The sequence below is a fragment of the Vidua macroura genome, chromosome 20 (genome assembly GCF_024509145.1).
Source record: "Vidua macroura isolate BioBank_ID:100142 chromosome 20, ASM2450914v1, whole genome shotgun sequence".
NCBI lineage: Eukaryota > Metazoa > Chordata > Aves > Passeriformes > Viduidae > Vidua > Vidua macroura.
In genome coordinates, this window is record NC_071590.1 from 5,533,970 (window position 1) to 5,556,083 (window position 22,114).

The 22,114-nt window shown below is 55.2% G+C and overlaps 1 protein-coding gene across 1 annotated transcript; it reads left to right on the forward strand.

Annotated features, from left to right (window-relative positions):
- Positions 1-4,513: 4,513 nt before the first annotated feature.
- On the forward strand, positions 4,514-21,190 carry MMP28 (matrix metallopeptidase 28). The gene is made up of 8 exons (XM_053995715.1): positions 4,514-4,603; positions 12,493-12,572; positions 13,265-13,428; positions 15,830-16,051; positions 16,376-16,621; positions 17,015-17,164; positions 17,638-17,805; positions 18,950-21,190. The coding sequence occupies exons 1-8, from the start codon at positions 4,514-4,516 to the stop codon at positions 19,342-19,344; spliced, it is 1,515 nt and encodes a 504-aa protein (XP_053851690.1). The 3' UTR covers positions 19,345-21,190.
- Positions 21,191-22,114: the final 924 nt, after the last annotated feature.

The following is a 22,114-nucleotide window of genomic DNA, read 5'->3' on the forward strand; positions in this document are numbered from 1 at the left end:
GAGCACAGAATTGGGCATGGCTGAGCTGAGCTGAGCAAAACCCAGGGCTGGTGCAGCACTGCCCCTCTGCTCCCTGCAGTTCCCTGGTGGGGCTCTGGCTTTTTCCCTCCTGGAGAAGGGCTTGGTGCTTCAAACAGCTGGTGCTTCCAGTATTGGGAGCAACAGTTGTAGCTGCCTTTAATGCCAACTCGGCTTCCAACCCTGCTTTCTCCCCCAGGCTAAGAGCACTTTCCTCTTCAGTCACTGCCCAGGATTACCAAGTAGATGAGTCTTCAAGTGAGCCACAAAACTGGAGCTGTCACCACCTTCTCAGCTTTTCCAGCCTGGCAATTATGCTGAGCACTTCTTGTTTATGTTCTGTTCTGCTCTGGGGAAAAACCACCTGAGTTCTTGCATGGTTTTAAGACACTTTCAGCAGCTGCTTGATCTTTCAGAAAATCAGCAGGACAGAGAAACTGTACTGGCTTTTGATGGGTTGTTTTACTTGCCTTTGGTGCAGTGAGAGTTAAATTAGCTCAGAGAGGCTTGGGAAGATGTTCTGTAAAAAACAAACCTAGATGATGATTGAACTATGTCATTGCCCTCCAACTGCTTCTGCCAAGTCCTTTGGTACTGCAGGTTTTCTCCACAGCTGCCTAAAGTTTGCCAGGACAACCTTTAATTGAGGTTAAAAGGAAAGTAAAAAATTTTAAAATTTAGTGTATTAAGGATTGAATTAATTGTAGTTCTTCCCAGTGCTGTGTGAGGATTTGGTAGGACTTCCTATAATAAAATTCCAGACTAAGGAGGGATAGGACAGTAGATCTGTCCTGTCAGGAGGTGGAAAACCAGGAGAATCTTTCTCAGCAGAAAGGAGCAGTTTGGGTTGTTCTCAGCATAGCTGGGAGTAGCTCTGCTCTGCTGCCTTCATCTCTCTTTATGCTCCATCTTCCAGTACTACATTTTCTTAGTGGCGAGGGTTTCATTTTGGAAATCAGTCCTGTGTGGAATGCTGGTGGTTTATTTATAAAAACAGGTCTAGCACTTGCCAAGCTCAACAAGGACTTGGTGGAGAAAAGAGGGATGCCAATGCAGGAGTGGCACGTGATCCTTACAGAGCTGAAATGCCACTCCTATATAAAATAATAGCTAAACATTTTCAGAGACAGACAAATAGTTTCCATGCCTTTGCAGCCAAACCCACCTCACCCTGAGAAGAAATGCAACTTTAAGTTGCTCAAATACCACAGTCCTAAAGAGAGATATGGGGGCAGTGACTGAAGCCAGTCTCTCATGTCTCCAGGGGTTTGAGGCCAGGATCCAGCCAGTGCTGCTTTGCCTAATCTAGAACTGATAATTCCCATTTCCAGGGTAACAGAGCCCGTGTGATGATGTCCCAATAGATGATGTTGCTAATGCTGCTGTAGCAGTTGCTTGTAAAGCTGTTGTAGTAAAATACAGCTGTCAGAATGCACTCAAAACTGCTTAAAACTCCCCTTTTCATACCACGGTGCTGATGTTTGCTGGAACTCGGGTGCCACCCTGATCCTAGAAAGAGATGCATGGTTTTGGCTGTTAGCCAAGCAAATAGCAGTGAGATTCAAACTGCTCCAGCAAATTGGTGTGTTCGTGGGAGGGCTCATCAGCTGGATGCAGCTTCTTGACCTCATCGACTTCCAGGAACTCCACACACAAAAGGTAAAGCCAAGGGAAGTCTGTGCAGACTTTGCATTTTGTCTTTAACATCCTTGTGGTTAAGTGTCTGTTCTTGGCTCTGAGACAGGATGCTGGGCAAAACAGGCTTTCTAACACATTTTAAGGACACAGGAAAGTCCTTTGACCTGTAAGAACTTAATGTGCACGAATGAAGTACCCAGAAAAGAGTGTCTGAGCAGAAAAGCTTCACTCCTGTGACAGCCCAAGGAACGTTGAGCTGCTCGTGCCTTGGTAAAGAATTTGACTCTTGCAGGCTGGGGTTGGGAGGGAAAGCTGTGACTGTACCCATCTGATCTGATCTGAAGTCCTGGCTCTGGCCACTTTCCAGCAGCAGGATGAGGATTCTGGACATTTCCTGGCACAGCACACATGAGCCAGTGTACACACACACTGTACAGCAGCAAACATCTGAAGAACGGCTGTTCTCGGGAGGATGAAAGGGAACAACCTGAACCTGCTCTCAGTGCAGAGCTTTAAAGGTTTTTGATGGTAGCTTCTTGTGCATCACACCCATCTTGGGTAGGAACTGCCACAGAGGAGTAATGGGGTTGCTATTTGCTTATCTGTTACGATAAACACTCAGAGCTGCTCTGTGAAAGCTCACGTCACCAGAACTGTTTCATAATGTTGGTTTATGAGCTCTTGGATCTCCCCTCAGACAGGGATCCACTGGTGCTTCAGCTCTTCTCTCTGCAATGCTCAGCTGCTCTTGATGTGCCCCTAAGGACAAACCAGCCTCCCCCACTCCAGGCTCCATGCCTGTGGTAATGGCATTCAGTTCTCTGTGATGTTTACAGGTCAATATGCAAATGGTATTAAATTAGGAACACTCTGGATCTGGAGCTGGGACATGTCCTTAGGGAAGGGTTTGGAAATTGAGCTCAGTGAGTGTGCTGAGATCTTTTGAGTTAAACTCAAGGGAGGAGGGATTTTCTCTAGCAACCCAAGAAATCAAGAATGATTAGGCAACCAGACCTTGTAGAGATCTGTTTATCATGCTCTTTGTGAATGTTTTACTAAAAGACTTCGTTCGTTCTCTGCCACAGGCTTGTCAGGTTTCAGTTTTGGGGTAGAAGTTACAAGGATTGAAACTTTTTTTTTTTTTTTTGCCCCATTTCTGATCTTTCACCTAACACCGTAAAAACCAGAAATCTGTTCACCTTTCCATGAGATAATATTTCTGTTCCTGATACCGCTCTGATTACAGCAGCTGCATAAACATCTTTATACTTCCAGCCAAAAGTCTGCAGAGAACTATGATTTGGCATCCCCAAGGCTGGGCTGAATTCTTCTCCATCTGAATGCCAAACCCCCGAGGACTAAGGCAGCAGCCCCGGGAAATGCCCGGTCGGAAAGCTGGCGGCTCCGGGGGCTGCAGGTGCCCTCCCAGACACTTCCCCACATTACAATGAGCAGAGGAGGGAGTTTCCTGCTCCTGCTGGAGCCCAGCCAGTCACTTTCTCATCATCCATATTCTTAAGTGGAAGAGCAGATGGATCAGTTGCTTCCTAGATACGACGCAAACACGGATGCATTTGCAGACAGAGCTGTTCTTGTTTTGAAAGGAAGCGTGAGGCTGACCTGTGTGAGGAGCGGCCATCCCTTGGCTCTCCCTCCTGCCAGGGCCGAGTATTCCCCTCACACCATCCCTCAGGCTGTGCCTGCTCTGCAGCAGCTCCTCAGTCAGTTCTTACTGGCCCAGCCACAAAACCTTCATTTCTCCCATATTTTTTATCTTGTAGCTTAGTGCCTTCCCTATTTTTCTGTGTTATGTGGATCACTTTTTCCCTCCTTCAAATTCTACTTCCCTTCCCTGCATCCCTGTCTAGCTGTAAAGCAAAGTGTCACGGGCTCTCTGCAACTCTTTTCCAGTTGCACTCAACAGATGCTTCTGTAACTTCAGGTTTTGGCATGATTAAAAAGTGGAGGAAGGAGCCTGGGAGCTTTAAAATAGGTGTGGGGTTGAAGCTGGCATGAAAACAAAAGCAGATACAAGTCACATCCTATTTTTTTTCCCCTTGAACCAAAGCAGAATCAAAACATCCTTTTGCTTTAGTCAAATTAAAACAAAATAGTCAAACAAAACACTGCTGTGAGTAAACAGAGCTGTTGACTTGTCACTGCAACCCTCAACATCATCAGCTGTGTGTGAGCTGCAGGAGAGCTGTGACACTGACACGGTGCAGCAAACAGCCCCTCCTTGCCCACGGGCCACCATGTCCCGAGCCTGGGAGGGAAATTTAAGCGGAAAGAGTGTAAACCACAACGATGAGGGTGTAAACCACAACCCGGAGTGTGTGGTTATTGTGTAAAGCTTGAAAGAGCACTGCTCTGATGTGTGGATTTTGCCAGAGCCCTGAAGAGGGGCTGCACTGCTGGCCCAGCCTTCCGCGCTGCCGAGCTCATGGCAAGTGCTGGCCCCGGCCTCCAAACCCTGCACCCGCGTGTGCTGGGCCGTGGGTGAACACCGGGTTAGGAAAACCTGAAATCGCCTTCTCCTCTCCTCCACAGCTTCAAACCGGGCAGAGCCACTGTCCCACCTGGCGGAAGGAGACACGCACCGGCAGCGGGATGCTCCCGGGGCACAGGGCACGCACGGGGTCATTCCCTGCTGGCAGCTGCGGGCTGGGTGGCACGGCTGGGGGGGGCCCCGGGCAGGGACAGCCCCAAAGAGGGACAGCCCCTCCGCTCGGTGCTGCTAGCGGAGCCCGGCCCCCGGCCGGAGCCGGGGCTGGGGCCGCCCCCGGGGCCGGGGCGGGGAGAGGCGGCTGGGGCGGCGGCGCCCGGCGCCGAGCGGAGCGGCGGGAGCGGAGCCGGGATGGCAGGACCGCTGCGGGCCGCCCTGGCGCTGGGGCTGCTGGCGGCCGCTCAGCCCGCCCCGGCCGCGGGGCAGCGGCGGCAGGCAGAGGTAGGAGCGGCACCGGCACCGGCAGCGGCAGCGGCGGGGAGGGGCGGGAGCGCGTCCTGGGTGTGCGTGTCCCTGGTGTGCGTGTCCCTGGTGTGCGTGTCCCTGGTGTGCCCACGTCCCCGTGCCCCGGCTGTGTGTGCCCATGCCCTAGCTGTGCCCTATGCTTGTGCCATAGGTGTGCCCACGATCCAGATGTGACTGTCCCAGGTGTGCCATAGGTGTGCCCGTGTCCCGCCAGGTGTGTGCATATCCCTGTGTGCCCATGCCATGGGTGTGTCTTTGCCCCGGGTGTGCATGTCCTGGTGTGTCTGTGCCATAGGTGTGTCCATGCCCCAGGTGTCACTATGCCCCTGGTGTGTCTGTGCCATAGGTGTGTCCGTGCCCCAGGTGTCACTACGCCCCTGGTGTGTCTGTGCCATAGGTGTGCCCATGCCCCAGGTGTCACTATGTCCCTGGTGTGTCTGTGCCATAGGTGTGCCCATGTCCCTGGTGTCACTATGTCCCTGGTGTGTCCATGCCCCAGGTGTCACTATGTCCCTGGTGTGTCTGTGCCATAGGTGTGCCCATGCCCCAGGTGTCACTATGTCCCTGGTGTGTCTGTGCCATAGGTGTGCCCATGTCCCTGGTGTCACTATGTCCCTGGTGTGTCCATGCCCCAGGTGTCACTATGTCCCTGGTGTGTCTGTGCCATAGGTGTGCCCATGCCCCAGGTGTCACTATGTCCCTGGTGTGTCTGTGCCATAGGTGTGTCCATGCCCCAGGTGTCACTATGTCCCTGGTGTGCCCATGTCCCTGGTGTGCCCATGCCATAGGTATGAGTGTGTCCCCTACGTACACGCCCACCACAGGTGAGTGTCCCTGACGCCTGTGCGTGCACGTGTGCCCTGGGTACACGCTGTGTGTGTGGCTGTGCCAGCTTGGAGATGGGGCTGTGCCACAGGATTGTGTTGGAATGCCAGGGTGTGTGGCCACCTGTGCTGTGTGGAGCTGTGGCAGTGAATCACAGACTGGTTTGGGTTTGAATGGACCTAAAACTCATCCCATTTCACCCCTGGCCTTGGACACTTCCAGGGATGGGACAGCCACAGCTGCTCTGGGCACCCTGTGCCAGGGCCTCACCATCATCACAGGGAAGAATTCCTTCCCAATATCTAATCTAAGTCTGCCCTCCTTCAGCTTAAAGCCATTCTTCCTTGTCCTCTCTCTCCTTGCCCTTGTCCAAAGTCCCTCTTGAGCTCTCTGGGAACCCCTTTGGGCACTGGGTGGGGCTCTGTGTGTCCCTGGAGCCTTCCCTTGTCCAGGATGAACACCCCCAGCTCTCTCAGCGCGTGTCCAGGTGTCCCCACAGGTGATGTGTGTCTGCAAACCTTCCCATCTCCCAGCATTTTGTCCCCAGGAGGGGACAAAAGCCAGTCCTTCCCTTGCCTGCCTCTGCCCAGGGCTGTCCCCATCACCTCTGTTTGGATTTCTTCTGTTTGTCCTGCTGTCATTGTCACCCCCTGCCACTGTCCACTCCTGTTTGTATTGGGAGGACAAGGTATGAGATTTGGCTGGTGAACAAAGGTTCATATTGGGGATTTTTTCTTGTTTAGGCCTCGATCCAGTGTACATTTGCACAAAAGCTTAATTTTCAACCCCAGCTAGCAAGTCCTGGTGAATTAATTGGGATTTTGAACACATGCTCTGAGAGGAAAAGGACACAGGAGTGCTCAGAGGCTTGTTTTGATGTGCAGGCTCTTTCTGCTGAGAGATGCTGCTTCAGAGAGGTCATTAATAGTTGTGCTTTTCCCACTGTGCACAAACCTCAGCCCAGCCCCTCATGCCACCTGGAGAAAATAAATTTACAAATATTTTAATGCTGAGAAAACCAATAATTTAAAATTCACTTTAAAAGAAAATCAACTGATTGGGAAGGACTGGTTTAACACCACGAACTGCCTTTCCACCCCTCACTGGTGACTTCTGAGTTCTTTTCCCTTGAAGCTTCAGAACAGATCCCAGGATTGTGGCAGGTCCCTCGTGGGGGGGTGCTGGGCAAGTGGCTTTCCTGTTTCCCTGCCTCAGTTTCCCCAAAGGGGTGTGCTGTGCTGACCAGGGGCTTTGGGACAACACACACAATGGAAGTGCGGAGACTGGGCTGTGGAACTTGTCTAAATAAACTGAGCAGTTAATTTTCTTTTAGGAGGAAGCTGAAATTCTCACATAACATCAAATAGTTCTGGTGATTTGTGGCTTTCGGAGCACTTCCAGGCTTTGCTTCTAAAGCTTTTTTTTTTTTTTTTTTTTTTTTTTTTTTTTTTTTTTTTTTAATTCTTTTTAAAAAGCCACAGTTAGCAACAATATGTTGTGTAAACTTAGATGCATAAGACTGTGAAATGTCCAGTTGTGTGCTTTTCCTGGCTGCTGTCCATGTTTTCACTGCATCTGTATCAATTGCAGCTAAAAAAAAAAAAAAAAAAAAAAAAAAGGAAAATTCGAAAATTTAATTTGAAACATTTGTATGTGAAATCATCTTATCATCTACAGATAGGAGAGGGCTCAATGTGAGAGAGCACATTGTTTGGCAGAGCTGGTGTCTGGCTGGGATGTGCTCAGACAGCAGCTGGGGGGTGGTAATGCCCGAAATTCCCCGATCCCGGGGGAATTGTGTAAAATACCCGGGGCATGTGAGATCTCAGCCCGTGGTGGGAGTGAGGAGCAGGGTGAGGTGCTGGTGCAGCCAAGGACAAAGGACAATTAAGTCCCTGCAGAGATTTGTGTGAGAAGCTCCAGGTCTGTTTTGGTGGAAATAAAAACTGAGAAGAAATTTGAGAGAAACAGAGAATGGGAACAGAGAGCTGGACTAACAGACTGAATAATTCTCATTTTGGATTTTTTTTTCCGATTTTTCCCCCCCTGTCCTGCCCTTCTCCTTCCCATCTTGCAGTATCTGGTGCACACTGACTTCTCCCCCTTATCAAACCACATTTTGGGCTCTGGGCTGTTTGTGCTGGGAAATGCTCCAGCATTTCTGAGCTGCTTTAGGAGCGGGATGCTGTTGGGATGCAGGATGCTGAGCACAGCTGGATGGAGGGAGGCTCCCGGCTACCACGCACACACGGTGGGGCTCGGAGCTCGGCCGGGGCACAGAGCATCCCACATTTTCCTTCTGAAACAAGGCGGAGAAATCCTCCTTCCTGCACAAAATCCCTGCTGCTCAGCCTCAGCACGATGGAAGGAGAGGTGGAGAGGAGGAGGAATTACCCCTTTGAGGCATCGCTGGGCTCTGCAACACCCCCGGGACCGCGTCTCTGAGCCGCTGCCGCCGGCGCGGATGTGGCGAGCGGCTCCGGGTGTCCCGGCGATCCCCCGGTGTGATTTACACCCCGTGAGTCACCGCAGCACAAACAGCCCGGCTTTCTTCCTGCTTCTCCCCCAAAACAATCCCCACTTGTTAGGGCAAATCTCGCCCGCCGGGCAAGGGGCCGCGGCCGCCGGCAGCGGGGACGGCGCCTTCCCCCGGCTCCCACCCCGGTGGAGGGCAAGACTCGTTTCCTTTCTCTCCTTAGACACGAAAACACAACCAGTCTGCGTGACCAAACTGGTTTGTCAGCCGCTCTGGTATTCGCAGGGGAAGGTTTGGCCAAGCCCAGTGCTCTTCCCTGTTTTCCCCGAGTGCTTTGGGTCGCGTTCAGCAGTTTTGGTGCTGCGGGTGATGAAGCGCATCGGGGTCTGGGGTGCTGGGGGAGCCGGGGCAAAGTTGCTGGCTGCTCCCCAGCGAGTTAGCACGGATTCATGCATTGGTTTGGGTTGGAAGGACCTTAAAGCTCATCTCATTCCACCCCCTGCCACGGGCAGGGCCACCTTCCACCAGACCAAGTTGCTCCAAGCCACAAACGATTAGTGAAACCAGGAGGGGTTTTAATTAGACCAGGCTTACTGCCTCTCAGCTTTAGAAGATCCAGTGTGAAAATAAAAGGAGTTTAGAAGACCCCAACTCCACATCTTTAGTGGCAAGTGGATTATTTGCTGCTAAAGTAGATTTTAGGAGTGGTAGGTGGGACAGGAGGCTCCTCCAGGAGTGGGTCAGGCACAGCAGGGGAACATCCCAGCAGCCAGGCAGTGCCTGGGGCTTTAACCACGCTCCATCCCCAGTGCAGAGAATCAGCTGAGGTTTCCTTGCCTTCCCAGCGGGAGGACAGCCAGGCTCTGTGCTCACTAATGCCCCTTCTCGTGTGTCTCCCTGTGTCCATAGATATAATATTTATAGAGATACTTATACACACACTTAAACAAAAGCGGCGCCGGGGCTCTGCCTGAGGCTTTGCAGGGATGAGCGGAGGCAAATGAGCGTTTTTAATTGATGTGACATCTTCTGGGGGCAGCTCGCAGGCAGCAGGGACCCGATGGGCAGGAGGAGCCGCTGCTCCTTCTGTGACCACGCCAAAACAGGCCCCGGGCCAGCTCCCCTTGTGTGTGCGCTGGGGGAAACTGGGGCTGAAAGGCAGGAGCCACTGTGTCCATTTTGGTGGTGAGATGATGTGGGATGAGCCTGGGGATGCTGGAACCAGGGTTTAGGATCCACCTGGGCTGTCTCATGCTTTCAAAAGACTTTAAAGGTGCAGCTTGTGGTGGCAGCACCTGTAAACGTGACACAGAACACCTGTGTCGGATTAAGCCCTTTTCAACTGAGAGGTGTTTTAAAAACTTTGATTCCATTTTCAGTCTCATGTGAAGGGTGAGACGATACAGATGTTATAATCCACAGCATCACAATCAGAAGCCAACTATTTCTTAATTACAATATATTATAAGCATTTCTTGGCCTTTGGCAGGATGGGATGGAGGGGAGGGACGGGGTTTGTACCCGGCAGAGCAGAGGGACCACGGTCAGCAGGAGCTCAGTGTGAGGCTTCTCCGGTACTCAGCTGGTGGAAAGGAGCCAGAATGGGCGTGTCTGGAGGGGAGAGCAGGCAGGAGCGGAGCCTGCTGTCTCGGCACTCTCGTTATCCCAGTTTCCAGGCAGGGAGGGCTAATTGTGTTTGCCGCTGGCTGTCTTCCACCCGGGATGCCTGTGGTGGAGGGCAAGGTGTTTCCTTGGCTTTAGCCAAGGCAGAGATGATTTCCAGGGTTGTAGCAGGCTTCACATCAGAGCCCTGAGATGGGAAGGGCCCCTCTGTCTCCCCCCGACTCCTCCTGCTGTCCCTGCTGCAGTCCCGGAGGTTCTCTGCTCCAGCACTGGCTCCAGGGCAGCCAGATCCATCCTCCTCTCCCTCCCTCCCTCATGCAGAGGGGGAGCTGGGCATATTTCATATTAATGCTTCTCTTGGTTTCCTGCTGTTTTTCTTCTCCCATTGTATGGAAAAGAGCATTTCCCCGTCTGGGGCAGGAGGGAGGGGGTTTTCCCAGCACGGCCAGACTTTGCATTGCAGCCTCTGGAGAGGTTTAATGGGCTGGTGCCAGATTCCAGCCAGCCCTGCCAGAGCCTGCCTGGCCTCTGGGGGGTTGTGCAGTGCTGGGGGAGCCTTGAGCACTGGTTTGGGCCCAGGACATTGTAGCATGGGGCTCTTGGGTTCCCCTGGACCCCAAAAACTCCCTGGATTTGTATGCTCTGTGCTCGGATAGATTCCTGACAGAGATCACACACCCCTCTCCTGCAGCTCTGTGTTTCCAGGACCACCATCACCCTTAGCCGACAGTAGCTGTGTCTAGCAAATGTAATCAATTTTCTCCTGATGGTTTTGCAGCTGGAGAATTGGTGCCTGTGTGTGAGAACCTCAATGTGGCACAGGCCAGAAACCACAGAGAAAATGCTGCTTTGCTTGGACTTGCAAAGCTCTGGGCAGGAATGATAAAGCAGTGGCCTCTGTGCCTTCTGGTGCTGCTCAAGAGCAGCTGCTGGGACAGGGGCTGCTTTCTTCACTGCACTCTGATGTGTCCAGATGGGGTTTCAAGCCTTCATGAGATCATGGTGAGGAAAAACCATTTTCATGCTTTAAGGATGGGATTGTGTTGGGTTACAGGCAAGGAAAGAGCTTCAGGTTGTGCTGAGTAAATGCAAAATCGTGTTAGAAAAGGTTCAGACCATGATGTGAGAGCCAGGACTTTCCATCCAGGTGTTCTCAGCTCACATTTATCTGCAGTGATGTCACCACTGGCATCTTCACCCTGCACCCTCACATGTAACTGGTGATTTTGTGCTTCTGGAGGAGAACTTTATAAAAATACAAGCGCAGGGGGAAACATTTCTTCTCCTCTCCAGATATTCTCAGAGGGACTCCAAGGCTCCCCATCCCCAGGATGCTCCTCCATCCCTGCATGCTCATCCTGAGCTGCTGCTGGATTTTTCCTCCTGGTACCTCTGTAAAGGTGGGGTTATCCCGGTGTGGCTGGGGAATGGCAAGCCCAGGCTGGATGGTAAACCCAGGGCAGAGGTGTGGTGGCTTCTCCTGACAAACAAACCAATGCTCTCCCTGCCAGTGTGGCACCTGCCTGATGTCTCCTGACTCGCTGACCACTCTGGTGTCTGGGGGACTCTGGCCATGCTCAGGCTCTTGCTGCTGCAGCCTGGCACTGCCAGGATGAGCTGCTGCTGCCTCCAGCTGAGACAGGCAGCTTTGGTGGGAAAACCAGCCAAATTCTTTGTGTGGGGCTGAGTAAAGAGCGTGTCCAGGCAGGAATCTGTGCTGCTCCTCTGCCAGAGTGGGATGCTCCAGGTAGAAGGGGTGTAAAGGAGGAGATGAAACTGGAGGAGATGAAACTGGAGGAGATGAGGTCTGCAGAGCACACGTGGATGTGCCTGCCCACACGTGGGGTGATGTGTTTGGGGATGACATGAGGATGACTGTTCATGGCAAGCAGAAGGTTTGGGCAGGAGGAGGAGAGGGAGAGGCCCTGGCACACCTCGGGACTGCCACATCCACCAACCATTCTTGCTCCTTGCCAGGTGACAAGGCCCAGGAAGTGCTGCTGCCTCCTCTGCAGGGACATAAAGGAGAACTGGGTCACCCACAGTCAGGAGCAGCACTGAGAGGACATCAACCCTCCAACCCCTTCCTTTTCCCGGCCCGAGATGAGCCGGGAGGGAAACAGCTTTAAAAACACCCAGAGGGCACCAGCCGTGCTATCTGGGCCAGCCCGTGGCATTCCTGGAGCTCAGCACACCTCTCCTTTGGGATGCGGGGAAGGGAAGTCGCCACTTTCACTTTTTATTCTGATTATTATTCATCGCTGTAACTGCGGCTCTGCTGCACTAACAGGATGCTGGGCAGCTTGTTTGTCTCCCGCAGACATCCCTGGCGGCGGGGCAGGCGGGCGTGGAGCATTCCTGTGACCCCGGCTATTAACTCCTCCGAGAGCCGGGAGCAGCCCGAGCCGTTTATTTTCTTTAACATACAATTTAATGCTGGAGCAAGTTCAGAGGGGCAATCTCCGTCCGTGTCAACGGCCGATAAGAAGAAGAATGGTTTGGCAAAGCAAATTACGCCCGGAGCGTCCCCGCTTTGCAGCGGCGCATCCTGCGTGGGAATGGGGGGAGGCTGAGCCTGACCCCATCTCACCCCGCCCTACTCGTGGCCACTGCACTTCGGCCTTTGTTTGAATCCCTGCGCTGAGCCGGGGCCATCAGAGCTGTGGGTTTGGTCGCCTCTGGCTGCGGATGAGATGGCAGCAGAGGTTTTTGATCTCTCTCTTTCCTCCATCGTGCCGTGGCCAAAAACCCCAAGAGCCATCCAAAATGATGGGGAGGAGACACACAGGAACCTGTACGGGCACAGGAGGTGCAGAGCTCTCAGGAGCAAAACAAGTGGGCACTTTGGGTTTGCAGCACTGTTTGCCACCTCATCTCCTTTCTCCCCCCTTCCCAAGCCAACACGTGCTCTGAGCTGCGCCTTTCCCATTTTTTCTTGCAGCTCTTCCTGGAGAAATACGGCTACTTCAGCGAGCCGGGGGCCGGCACACACAGCCCCGCCGAGTTCACCGAGGCGCTGAGGTAGGAGCCTTTTATTCAACGCTGCGCTCCAAACTCGGCAGCTCCAGCTGCAGGGATGCTGCCAGCGCTCCGAGGGTCTTTTTTTTTTTTTGCAGCCAGAGGGGTCTTTGTGCAGCTGGAGGTTCGCTGTCTCACGGTCTGATGCTAAAGCACAGCCAGTCCTTTTTGGAAAGGCGGGTCCGTGCCCGGCTCCCGCAGCTGGGTGCCGGCTGCTGGCACCCGGCTCTCGCTGGTTTATTTGCCTTTTATGGCCCGCTGCTCGCCTCGCAATAAAGTCTGCGGGGAGGCCGAGCTTGGGGACGGCTGGGAGATGTCAGGGGGGGCGAGCTGCCAGCTCCTGCCTGGGCTTCTCCTAAGGACATCACCTCGGCTCTGGGAGCATCCCGTGCTTCACCGTGTGCAAAGCCAAATACAAAATTAAATGCGACGTCAAATAGCTGGGGTTAAAAGCTGGAAAAGGCACTTTCAGGCTCTATTTTTAAGCTCCTTTACTCTGCTAAGAGGTGACTTGCAGGTCAGCTGTGGTTGCAGAGCCAAATCCTTCTTGTTTCACCACCTGAAGTTCTGACGCTGGGGTGTGAAGCTTGCGGGGTGAAAATCCTGGCTCGGGTCAAACCCCCGGCACAAACATACCCAAACCCTGCCACGGCGGGGTCTGGATGTGGCTGCTGCTACCTCCCTTCCTTTCGCAGGGATTTCCAGCGGGTGACCCACCTCCCGCTCAGCGGGGTGCTGGATGCCCCCACCCTCCATCAGATGGCTCTGCCGAGGTGTGGCACCGACGACGGGGACAGCCGCGCTGCCGGGGCACGCCGGGCACCGCCCGCCCGGCGCCGCAGGCGCACGGCACAGCACGGTGAGCACCGGCACCGAGGCTCCCGGTGGGCTTTGGGGTCTGGGGTGCTCGGCTCTGCCGTCCTGGACTCGTGGGGAAGCTGCTGTGCGTGGGAGGTGCAGCCCCACTTGGCCCCCCACACAATTGGAGGTTATTTTTAAAGCTCTTTATTTTCAGTTGGTCTCTGTGGCTTGATGTCAGCGGTGATTAGAGATTCGACTCCCAGTTTTGGAAGAATTCAGCTCTCTGGGGTGGTTTTACTGCTGTGGGAGCCAGGACATCTCCCAGAGAGCGCTCAGGTCACCATGGCCCCACACCCAGCTGTGCTGGCATGATCTGGAGGGCAGGGGCTGGCACACAGTGAAGTTATCTCCAGGTTTTGCTGACCTTTGGGACTTCTAATGCATATTAAGGACACAGCAGTAACCAAAAACCTGCCAGCACTTGGCAGCCTGACCCGAGAGTCATTTCACCCATGTTAAGGGGGTTAACTCTGCTCCAAGCATCCTTCTGTGCTCCTGTGTGTCCAAGACTGGGCCTCTCATCCCTTGTGAGCTCTCTTTGGGCTTGCAGATGAGTAACTGGATTCCTAGAGAGCAAGAGGGCCAGGGCCAGCTGTGCTTAGGACATGGGAAAAACGAAGGGGAGATTAAGAAAAGGCTCTGTGCCGTGTCAGGCTGTCTGTGCATCTGGCAGGGCTGGCCATGGACAGCCCCAGGAGAGCCCTGTCATCCTCCTCCAGCCTCTGGATTTCCTTCCAAAGCCCCAGCATGTGTCCCTTGAAGAAGCCACCCTGTGCCCAGGACACGTGGGCAGTGAGCAGAGGAGGAAGGACATACAGCAGGGGGTGGGCAAGCAGAAGTAGCCAGTGCCCTGTGGCTCATGGGGCTCCTTTTTGGGGATCACAAAAGTGGGTGGGTGGCAAGAGATGCCCAGTGTCTCAAGGAAAGGGCAGGAAAGGGCCCAGTGTGGCACTGGTTTTTGCTCTGGAGGTCTGATGCCACAGGCAGCAGGGATGGGACAGCAGCACATCTGTACCCATGGGCTGGATGGGAGGCAGGGGGTGCCTGCAGGGCTGGTGGCACTGGCCAGGAAGGCTGGGGGAGGCTTTGTGCTGTTCATCCTGCTTGAAGCAGGAAACCATGGCAGCTGAGCCAGCAAAGTGCTTTGTTATCCAGCCTTTCCCAGCGGGATCTTCCCGGGGCAGCCCCTGTGTCCCTCATCCCGCTGCCTTGGGCACACTCAGAGCCCAGCACGGGGGCAAAGCCAAGCCCTGCTCTTCCCAAGAGCCAGCCTAGCTAAGCCAGCCTTGCCCATCCTCCTCTGCTGGTGGTTGCTCTGCTCCTGTGGAGGGAAGGATGGGATGCCAGGCTTTGTTTTAGGGCTGCTTTGAGCTTTTAGCTCTTGCTGTGCAGAGTGGAAGCTCATCTGTGTCCCTTTGGAGCTGGAGGCCATCACTGCACTGACAGTGGGAGCTGATTCTGTCCCCAGGAGTGTGACCAGCCAGCCCAGAGTGTCCCCAGCCATGGGGAGAAGGAGGCAGAGCTGGGGTGGGATGTGTGCCAGGTTTGCTGGGAGGCTCAGCTCAGAGCCAGAGCAGTGAGCCCCGGCGTGCTGCCGGCTCTGTTCCCCCTGTTTTCCTGCACATCTGGAGCAGAGGCAGATGCTGGAGTTCTTCACCACTCCCACGCCTCAGCACTGCCTCTGGCACCCACATCCCCCCAGGGCCCCACGGCTTTTTTCCTGCTCCCAGATGCCTCCAGATAAATCTAATCCCAGGGCTCTGGGGTCCCACAGCTGCTGAAGGGTGCTGGAGGAGGAGGAGGAGGAGGAGGGGGCTGTAATGCTGCTTAGCAACTATGTGAACTCTCATCTTTGCCCTCCTGTGTGGGGAGCTTAGAGGGAGTCACAGCGCTTGTCCCCTTCATCCTTGTCCCCAGCTGTCCTGGTAGCATCAGGGCTCTGTCTCCCCTGACAGCTTTTAAGGAGGCCTTGGGCACTAAGCTGTGCCCCACAAGTGTTGCTGAGAGCCCTTCCCACTCCTTTACCTTTGTCCCACCTTTTCAGAGGTGGCTTTGATTGCTCTCCCTGAAATCCAGCCCTTGGGCTGCACCTTCTGGACTTGAAGCTGCCATCAGGCAGAAGACCTCCTAGCAGGGACCCATGCTGGATTTGGCTCCAAACTTGGTGCCACAGCTTCTCATCTCCTCACAGAGGTTTCAGGGTTTGGTTGCAACTCCAGCCTTGGGTGATCTCTAGTGGTGGCACCTTCAGAAGGATTTAATGGTGGTGCTGCAGCTGCCTCAACTTCCAGGTTTGCCTTGGGAAAACCACAACATTTCCATGAAGTTTTCTTCCACTCAGGCAGCCCCTGGGTGGAAGGAGAAGCCCAGGCTGCCACGCTGAGCGTGTCCTGTTGCAGGTGGGCGCTGGTACAAGCGGCACCTGACGTACCGGGTGGTGAACTGGCCGTCCTACCTGCCACAGCACGAGGTGCGCCTGGCCGTGAGAGCCGCCTTCGAGCTCTGGAGCAACGTGTCCTCGCTGCGCTTCTGGGAGGCGCAGCACGGCCCCGCTGACATCCGCCTGACCTTCTTCCACGGGGACCACAACGATGGACTCAACAACGCCTTCGATGGGCCAGGTGCTGGTCGCTTCCCCCTCGTAAGCTTCTCTTTTACAACGTGGGCTCTTCCCCGGCAGGGAGGAGGGCTGGGCTTGTGAGGAGGGGGTGATGGAGGCTCTCTAGCCCAGTTTGCACCAGTTTGCTGTCTGATTTGGGGTCCCTCCTCCTGACTCTGCAGCTGAGGTCTGCCAGCAAGGTGGCCGAGACGTTCCCTACGGGCCCTCAAGGAGCCCTACAACACCCTCCAAACACGGGCTCCTCCAAAAACACCTAAAACTGACGCACATTTAGGCAAACCAGAGCTGCGTGTGCCGTGGTCCCTGATGGCTCTCGTGTCCCCAGGAGGTGCCCTGGCTCACGCCTTCTTCCCCCGGCGAGGAGAAGCCCACTTTGACAGCGCCGAGCGCTGGTCCCTGCACAGCGGCAAAGGGCGCAACCTCTTCATCGTGGTGGCCCACGAGGTCGGGCACACGCTGGGGCTGCAGCACTCACCCGTCAAGAGCGCCCTGATGTCCCCCTACTACAAGAAGCTCAGCAAGGACTTTGTCCTCAGCTGGGATGACATCCTGGCCATCCAGAACTTGTACGGTGAGCCTGGCTTCCCTGAGCATCCCTTGGTTCCTCCAGGGTTGTTCTCTGGGATGGAGAGCGAGCAGTAGGGATGGGAGCAGGTCCCTGAAAGGGGAGAGGACTACAGTCACATGGGCCCCATCCCTGTGTGTGGCTGGGGAGGAAAATGCAGGAGGGGTGGGACAGGTAGCAGGGCCTCCAGGGCAGGGAAGGTGGATATGCTGCCCATTTGTCTGCTGGTGCATGTTTTTTGGGGTACCAAGGGATTTTTGCTACTATCACGCAGAGTGGGATAGGAGCCTGACAGTGGGACAAGGAGTCTTTGGAATCTTTGGAGTCCCAGCCCTGTGCTTTGGGAGAAGTTGTTTCTCTGTCCCTTCTCCGGGCTCACCACCCCTTGTTCCATCCCAGGAAAGCCCTCCAAGGGCTCGGCTATCCAGCTCCCAGGAAAGGTCTTCACTCACTTCCAGGACTGGAACACGGACTTTTACAGCAGGGACCGACAGCAGAGGAGCCTCAGCACCTACTACTGCCACTCCTTCTTCGATGCCATAACCGCCGGTGGGTGTTGGCCAGTGTGACCCTCTCCCAAAACGTGCACCCTTACCCCTTGTCCCAGTGCTGCTGCAGCTCCCAGTGCTGGGAAAGGTGGGTTTGGCTGATCCACAGCTCCTGGCACTGGTGGCATCACTGATGGACAGTGAAGCAGTGAACCTTGAGGGCACAGTGGTGTGTCAGGAGCAGGGAAAACACCCTAAAACTTGGGCCATGGCAAGGATTAATCATTGCAGGAGCTCAGCTGTGCAAGATAAGCCTTGAATTGTGGCCAGCATTTGTCTTCCCATGCCTGGAGGGGAGGCAATGAATTCTGGATGCTGAGGGGGTGGCTGGAAAGGCAGGAGGAAGCATCCAAACCCTGAGGATCCCCAAAGCACCAAAGCGGGGCTGCACGGGGAGGAGAGGGGATGTGGGTAGCAGTGGAGGGTGGCTCAATAACATTTCTCACCCGGGGGCACCCTCCCTCTGCCTCACAGACGGGGATCACAACCTCTACATCTTCAAGGGCAGCCACTACTGGGTGGTGTCAGCCAGTGGCAACGCCAGTGACCCACGGCCACTGCAGCCACGCTGGCCCGGCCTCCCCGCCGGCATCGACGCCTGCGCCTGGTCCCAGCTCAGTGGAAAGTTCTACTTCTTCAAAGGTGGGTGAGGCCCGGGCAGGGGACTCCCCTCGGGGCTGCCACTGCTCCTGCCTGGGTCTGGCTGGAGCCACACAATTCTTGTTTGTGTCCCCTCCTGCTGGTCCCCTCCCAGTGCAGAGCTGGGGCATTGCTGGGGCATTGCTGCATCCTGGGTGTGCAAAACCCTGGGCTGGGTGCCCTGTCATGGGTGAAGCACATGGCCCTGGCAGCCACATCACCTCCTTGTGCCTCGGTTTCCCTATCAGGAGAGCAGCACTCACTGGTGTGCAAAGCAAATCCAGGTGCAGCTGTGGGTCCTGGGGAGAAATTGCTCCCCAAAACAGGAGGTGCAGGGGAGTGCGTGGGTGTTTCATGGTGCACATGGATCCCTGTGCTGTGCCTGGAGGCTGAGCTGCCCCAGGAGCTGGGAGCTGGGATACAATCCATGAGGAGCCCCAGGAGCTGGGATAGCATCCATGAGCTGGGATAGCATCCATGAGCTGGGATACCATCCATGAGCTGCCCGGCAGCCAGATGGGGAGAGGAAGGTCAAACCAGGCAGCCTGGCTGCCAGGGTCAGCCCCAGCTTTTAATGGAAACCAGTCACTGGTTGTTCAGAAAAGGGGCTTTGTGCTGCAGCTGGGTGGGAGCCAAAGCCCCTCTGCCTCCCCAGCCCTCGCTGCTCCCTCCGTCCTCCCCAGGGCTGCGTCAGGCTGTGCCTCGTGAGCAGAAAGGAGCTTTTGTCTGCCCTGGTGTGGGGACAGGGCGCTGTGGGGACAGCCAAGCCACGGGTCCCCATGGCAGTTCCTGCTGCAGTGCTGGTTTTGGATGTCCCAGCCTCAGCTGGATCTGTTTCTATCTGTCCCATTCGCTGTGAAGGGTCAGGGGGGAGGTTTGACAGAAGCAGCATGGTGGTGGCCTTGCTCTGTCCCTGGTGGTCCCTTTCCATGCCTTCAAGTCCCTGAGCTGCCGTGCCTCAGTTTCCCCCCAGCCTGGTCCTTGGGGCCGCCCCGCAGTGGTTCCAGTTGGGTCACCAGTGGGATGGATGTCACTGGCCACCACAAGGCTGGTCCCGTGGCCGAGCCTGTCCTCATCTCCTGCAGCTCGTGCTGCCACAGACCCCACCGGGGTGTGCTCTAACCCCCCCCGTTCCCCGTTCCCGCAGGTGGCCGATGCTGGCGCTACGCGGGCTCCAAGCTGGAGGCGGGATTTCCCCGAAAATGCAGCGCCCTGGGGCTGCCTCGGCACCCGGACACCGCCCTCTACTTCCAGCAGCTCCGGCGGCTCGTCCTCTTCAAAGGCCCCAAGTACTTCGTGGTGGGCGAGGAGCCCCTGGGCGTGGAGCCCTACTACCCGCGCAGCCTGCGGGACTGGGCAGGGCTGCCCCCGGCCACGGCCGGGGCTCTCACCCACCGCGACGGCTCCGTCTACTTCTTTCGGGATGACCAGTACTGGAAGTTTGACCAGGCCAAGCTGCAAGTGGTGGCCACCGGCAAATGGGCCACGCAGCTCGCCTGGATGGGCTGCTGGGATGCCAACAGTGAGCAGGGGCTGTTCTGAGCACGGCGTGACGGGACGAAACGGGGGTCTGGACCTCACCTCGCTCGCTGCTGCTGCCTGGATCCCTCTAGGTGTGACTCTGGGGTCCTGTCTGAGGGTGGTTAGGCAGGGACTGGCTGCCCGAGGGCGGCTGGAGCCGTGGGATGGTGGAGCAGTGACCCAGCAGAGCTCGGATGCAGCTGGGACAGGTGTGCCACAGCCAGGTGGCCTGCAGGCTTTGGGACAGTATTTTTTATAACAGACCACAGAAAAATGTATCGGCCATGGAGACTGCAAACACACCCATTTCTGTTAACTTCCAGGATATTGTTACACACGTTTTTCAAACCAGGACTGGGGTTTGGTGATACTTTTTGATATCTTTGTTGATACTTGTTGATATCTTCATTTTCCCACAATCAGGAGGAGAAGTGTCTCGCTGTTTGCTTTGGGGTTTGGATGGTTTTCAAGAACAGACTGACAACATCTGCTTAAAACTAAAAGACAGGAGACATTTGGACAAAAATTTGGGTCCATGTGGAGCTTTGCCCCTGCTGTTTGTTCAGACCCTGGGGTATGGAGGCTTGGGGAGGCTTTGCTGGGCTGTGCTCACATGCCAGTGCTCTGCTGAGGCACCACCACGGTGGGATTTTGGGGCTGAAAGCAGCGGGGTTTGGTGCAGGAGCCTCTTTGGGGTGGAGAGAAAGGCGGGGCTCAGCTGAGCTCTGGCCCTGTCACTGTGCAGCTCACAGGCAGCAGGAGCATTGCCTTGCAGATGGGTTTGGGGTGCCTGGGTGGGTTCTCCCGTGTCTGACAGGGGCCGTGCTCACCTGGCAGCCCTCACTGTGTGCACAGAAAGTGCCTGTGCTCCGCTGTCTCTGCAAGGGACAGGATCCGTGAATTTCTGAGTCCCTGGGCCCCACCCGGATGAACGGGAGTGACAAATCACTGGGGGAGGAGGGGAAGAGGAGAGGGTGAGCAGGACAGAGGGACGTGTCTGTGCCTGCAGGCCCACAGGGACAGTGTGGCTGCATACTCCTCATTCCTTTCCCAAGGCAGACTCCCCACCTGGAAACGCTGCAGGCTCCTGGGCAGGGCCACCAGTCCTGTCTGCAAAGGGCCATCGTGTCCCAGGGCTGGAGGATGGACCTCAGCTTCCCAGGGCTGGAGTTCTGAGGCATTGGTGCTGAACAAGACAGGGCTCAGCTTTATTAAATGATTTATTGAAGCCATTTATGCAGGTTCTGCCAGGACTCAGAGCCCAGCACCGCTCTGCTCCTGCTGTGCCATGTCAGGGTGCTGTGCTGGGGTGCCATGTCAGGGTACCCTCCTGATGCCAGCAGCTTCAAGGATTCCTCTTTTCCCCATCTTTGCCCTTTCCAGACCTTCCCTGCAGAGCAGGGTTTGCCCTAAGCAGGGTGGCAGGGCTGGTACTTCCCGAGGGCTTTCGGTGCTGCCAGATGCCAGCTGAGCTGTGGGTTTGGCAGGATGGGGAGCCAGCACTCTTCCCATTCTCCAAAACACTTGTGAATGAGCCCTTCATGTGCAGACACAGACACAGGGTCTTCATCTGCCCAAAACCTCAGGGGACTATCCTCGTTGCCAAAGAAACACACATTTTCATAGGAATTGAATGATAATAGGATGAGGTGGCCTGCAGGGAGTTCCAAGGGCTTGGAGACCTGACAGCAAATAAAACCAAGCTCTGGATCTGTGGCATTGGGATTTGTGCTTGTTTTTATGTCACACTTTGGGTTTGGGTTGTTTTTTTCCAAAGCAAATCTCCAGTTTCCTGACAGGGCTGTGTTTAAGATGCCTGTGGGTGTTTGGGGTTGGAGAGGGGATTGCTGAATTTGGCCGCAGCTTACATGCTGGCAGGATCAAAGAGGGGAGATGGATCGCACTGAAAACTCACTGATGGCGATGAAAACATGGAAATTCTCTTTCTTTCTTCATCCCCAAATTACTGAGGATTTTCCCACATTTTGTGATGTATTAATAGGTTTTTTCCCCAGGCTGAATTCATTCCTTATCCCTTTTCCTGTCCCCTTAGGAGAAAGCCAGGCATCCCATCTGCTGTGTGACTGGAGGCTGAGGATGGGGCTACCTCAAATCCTCTCCCCTTTTTGGGTTTTCCATCTCTTCCCTGGCTTGCTGCCATGTGTTTCCTGGGGCTGTGTCCCGTGGGATGTTTTGGGGCCCTGTGATGCTGCCAGGGCTGGGCTGAGCTCAGCATTGCTGGCAGAGGCAGCAGGGATCACTCTACTGTGTCCCCTGTACCCCGTCAGTCTGGGGGGGTCTAGGGGAGGTGAACTCACACCCTGAACCTTTCAATCCACTCCCCTGGGTGCCCTGGATGGAAATCCAGCTTCTCAGGGGTTCTTTTCTCCTGCTGGGCTCCCTGGCTGGGCACATCAGGCGCAGACTCCTCTGGCCTGCCACACATTCCCCACACAGAATAGCTGGGATTCCTGCATTCCCTCCCCCAAAATGACCCCGGCTGGACAGTGATCTGCAGTGACATCAGCAGCTGGCTCCAGTGACAGGATGGGTCCCCCACCACAGCAAGGAGCCCCACAAAGCCCAGGAGAGGCTCTGTGTTGGTCTCAAGGCATGAATACTTCCCTGGTAGATTTGTTTTTTGCAGAAGTACCTGGGTGTTGTGGCAGCTCTGCAAGGCCTGGGTTAGGGAGGGAGTATCCCACATTCCCAGAGGTGCCCACTCATGTGCAGTCATTTCCTTAAAGCCCCAACTCCTGGAGTCACTCCATCCCTGCAGGAGCTTGGCTTT

What these genes read in the sequence shown, in the direction of transcription:
- MMP28 (XM_053995715.1), top strand. Translation starts at nt 4,514, where the DNA reads ATGGCAGGACCGCTGCGGGCCGCCCTGGCGCTGGGGCTGCTGGCGGCC. An exon ending in GAGTTCACCGAGGCGCTGAG is followed by an intron (nt 12,573 to 13,264) that starts GTAGGAGCCTTT and finishes TTCCTTTCGCAG; the next exon opens with GGATTTCCAGCGGGTGACCC. An exon ending in CAACGCCTTCGATGGGCCAG is followed by an intron (nt 16,052 to 16,375) that starts GTGCTGGTCGCT and finishes TCGTGTCCCCAG; the next exon opens with GAGGTGCCCTGGCTCACGCC.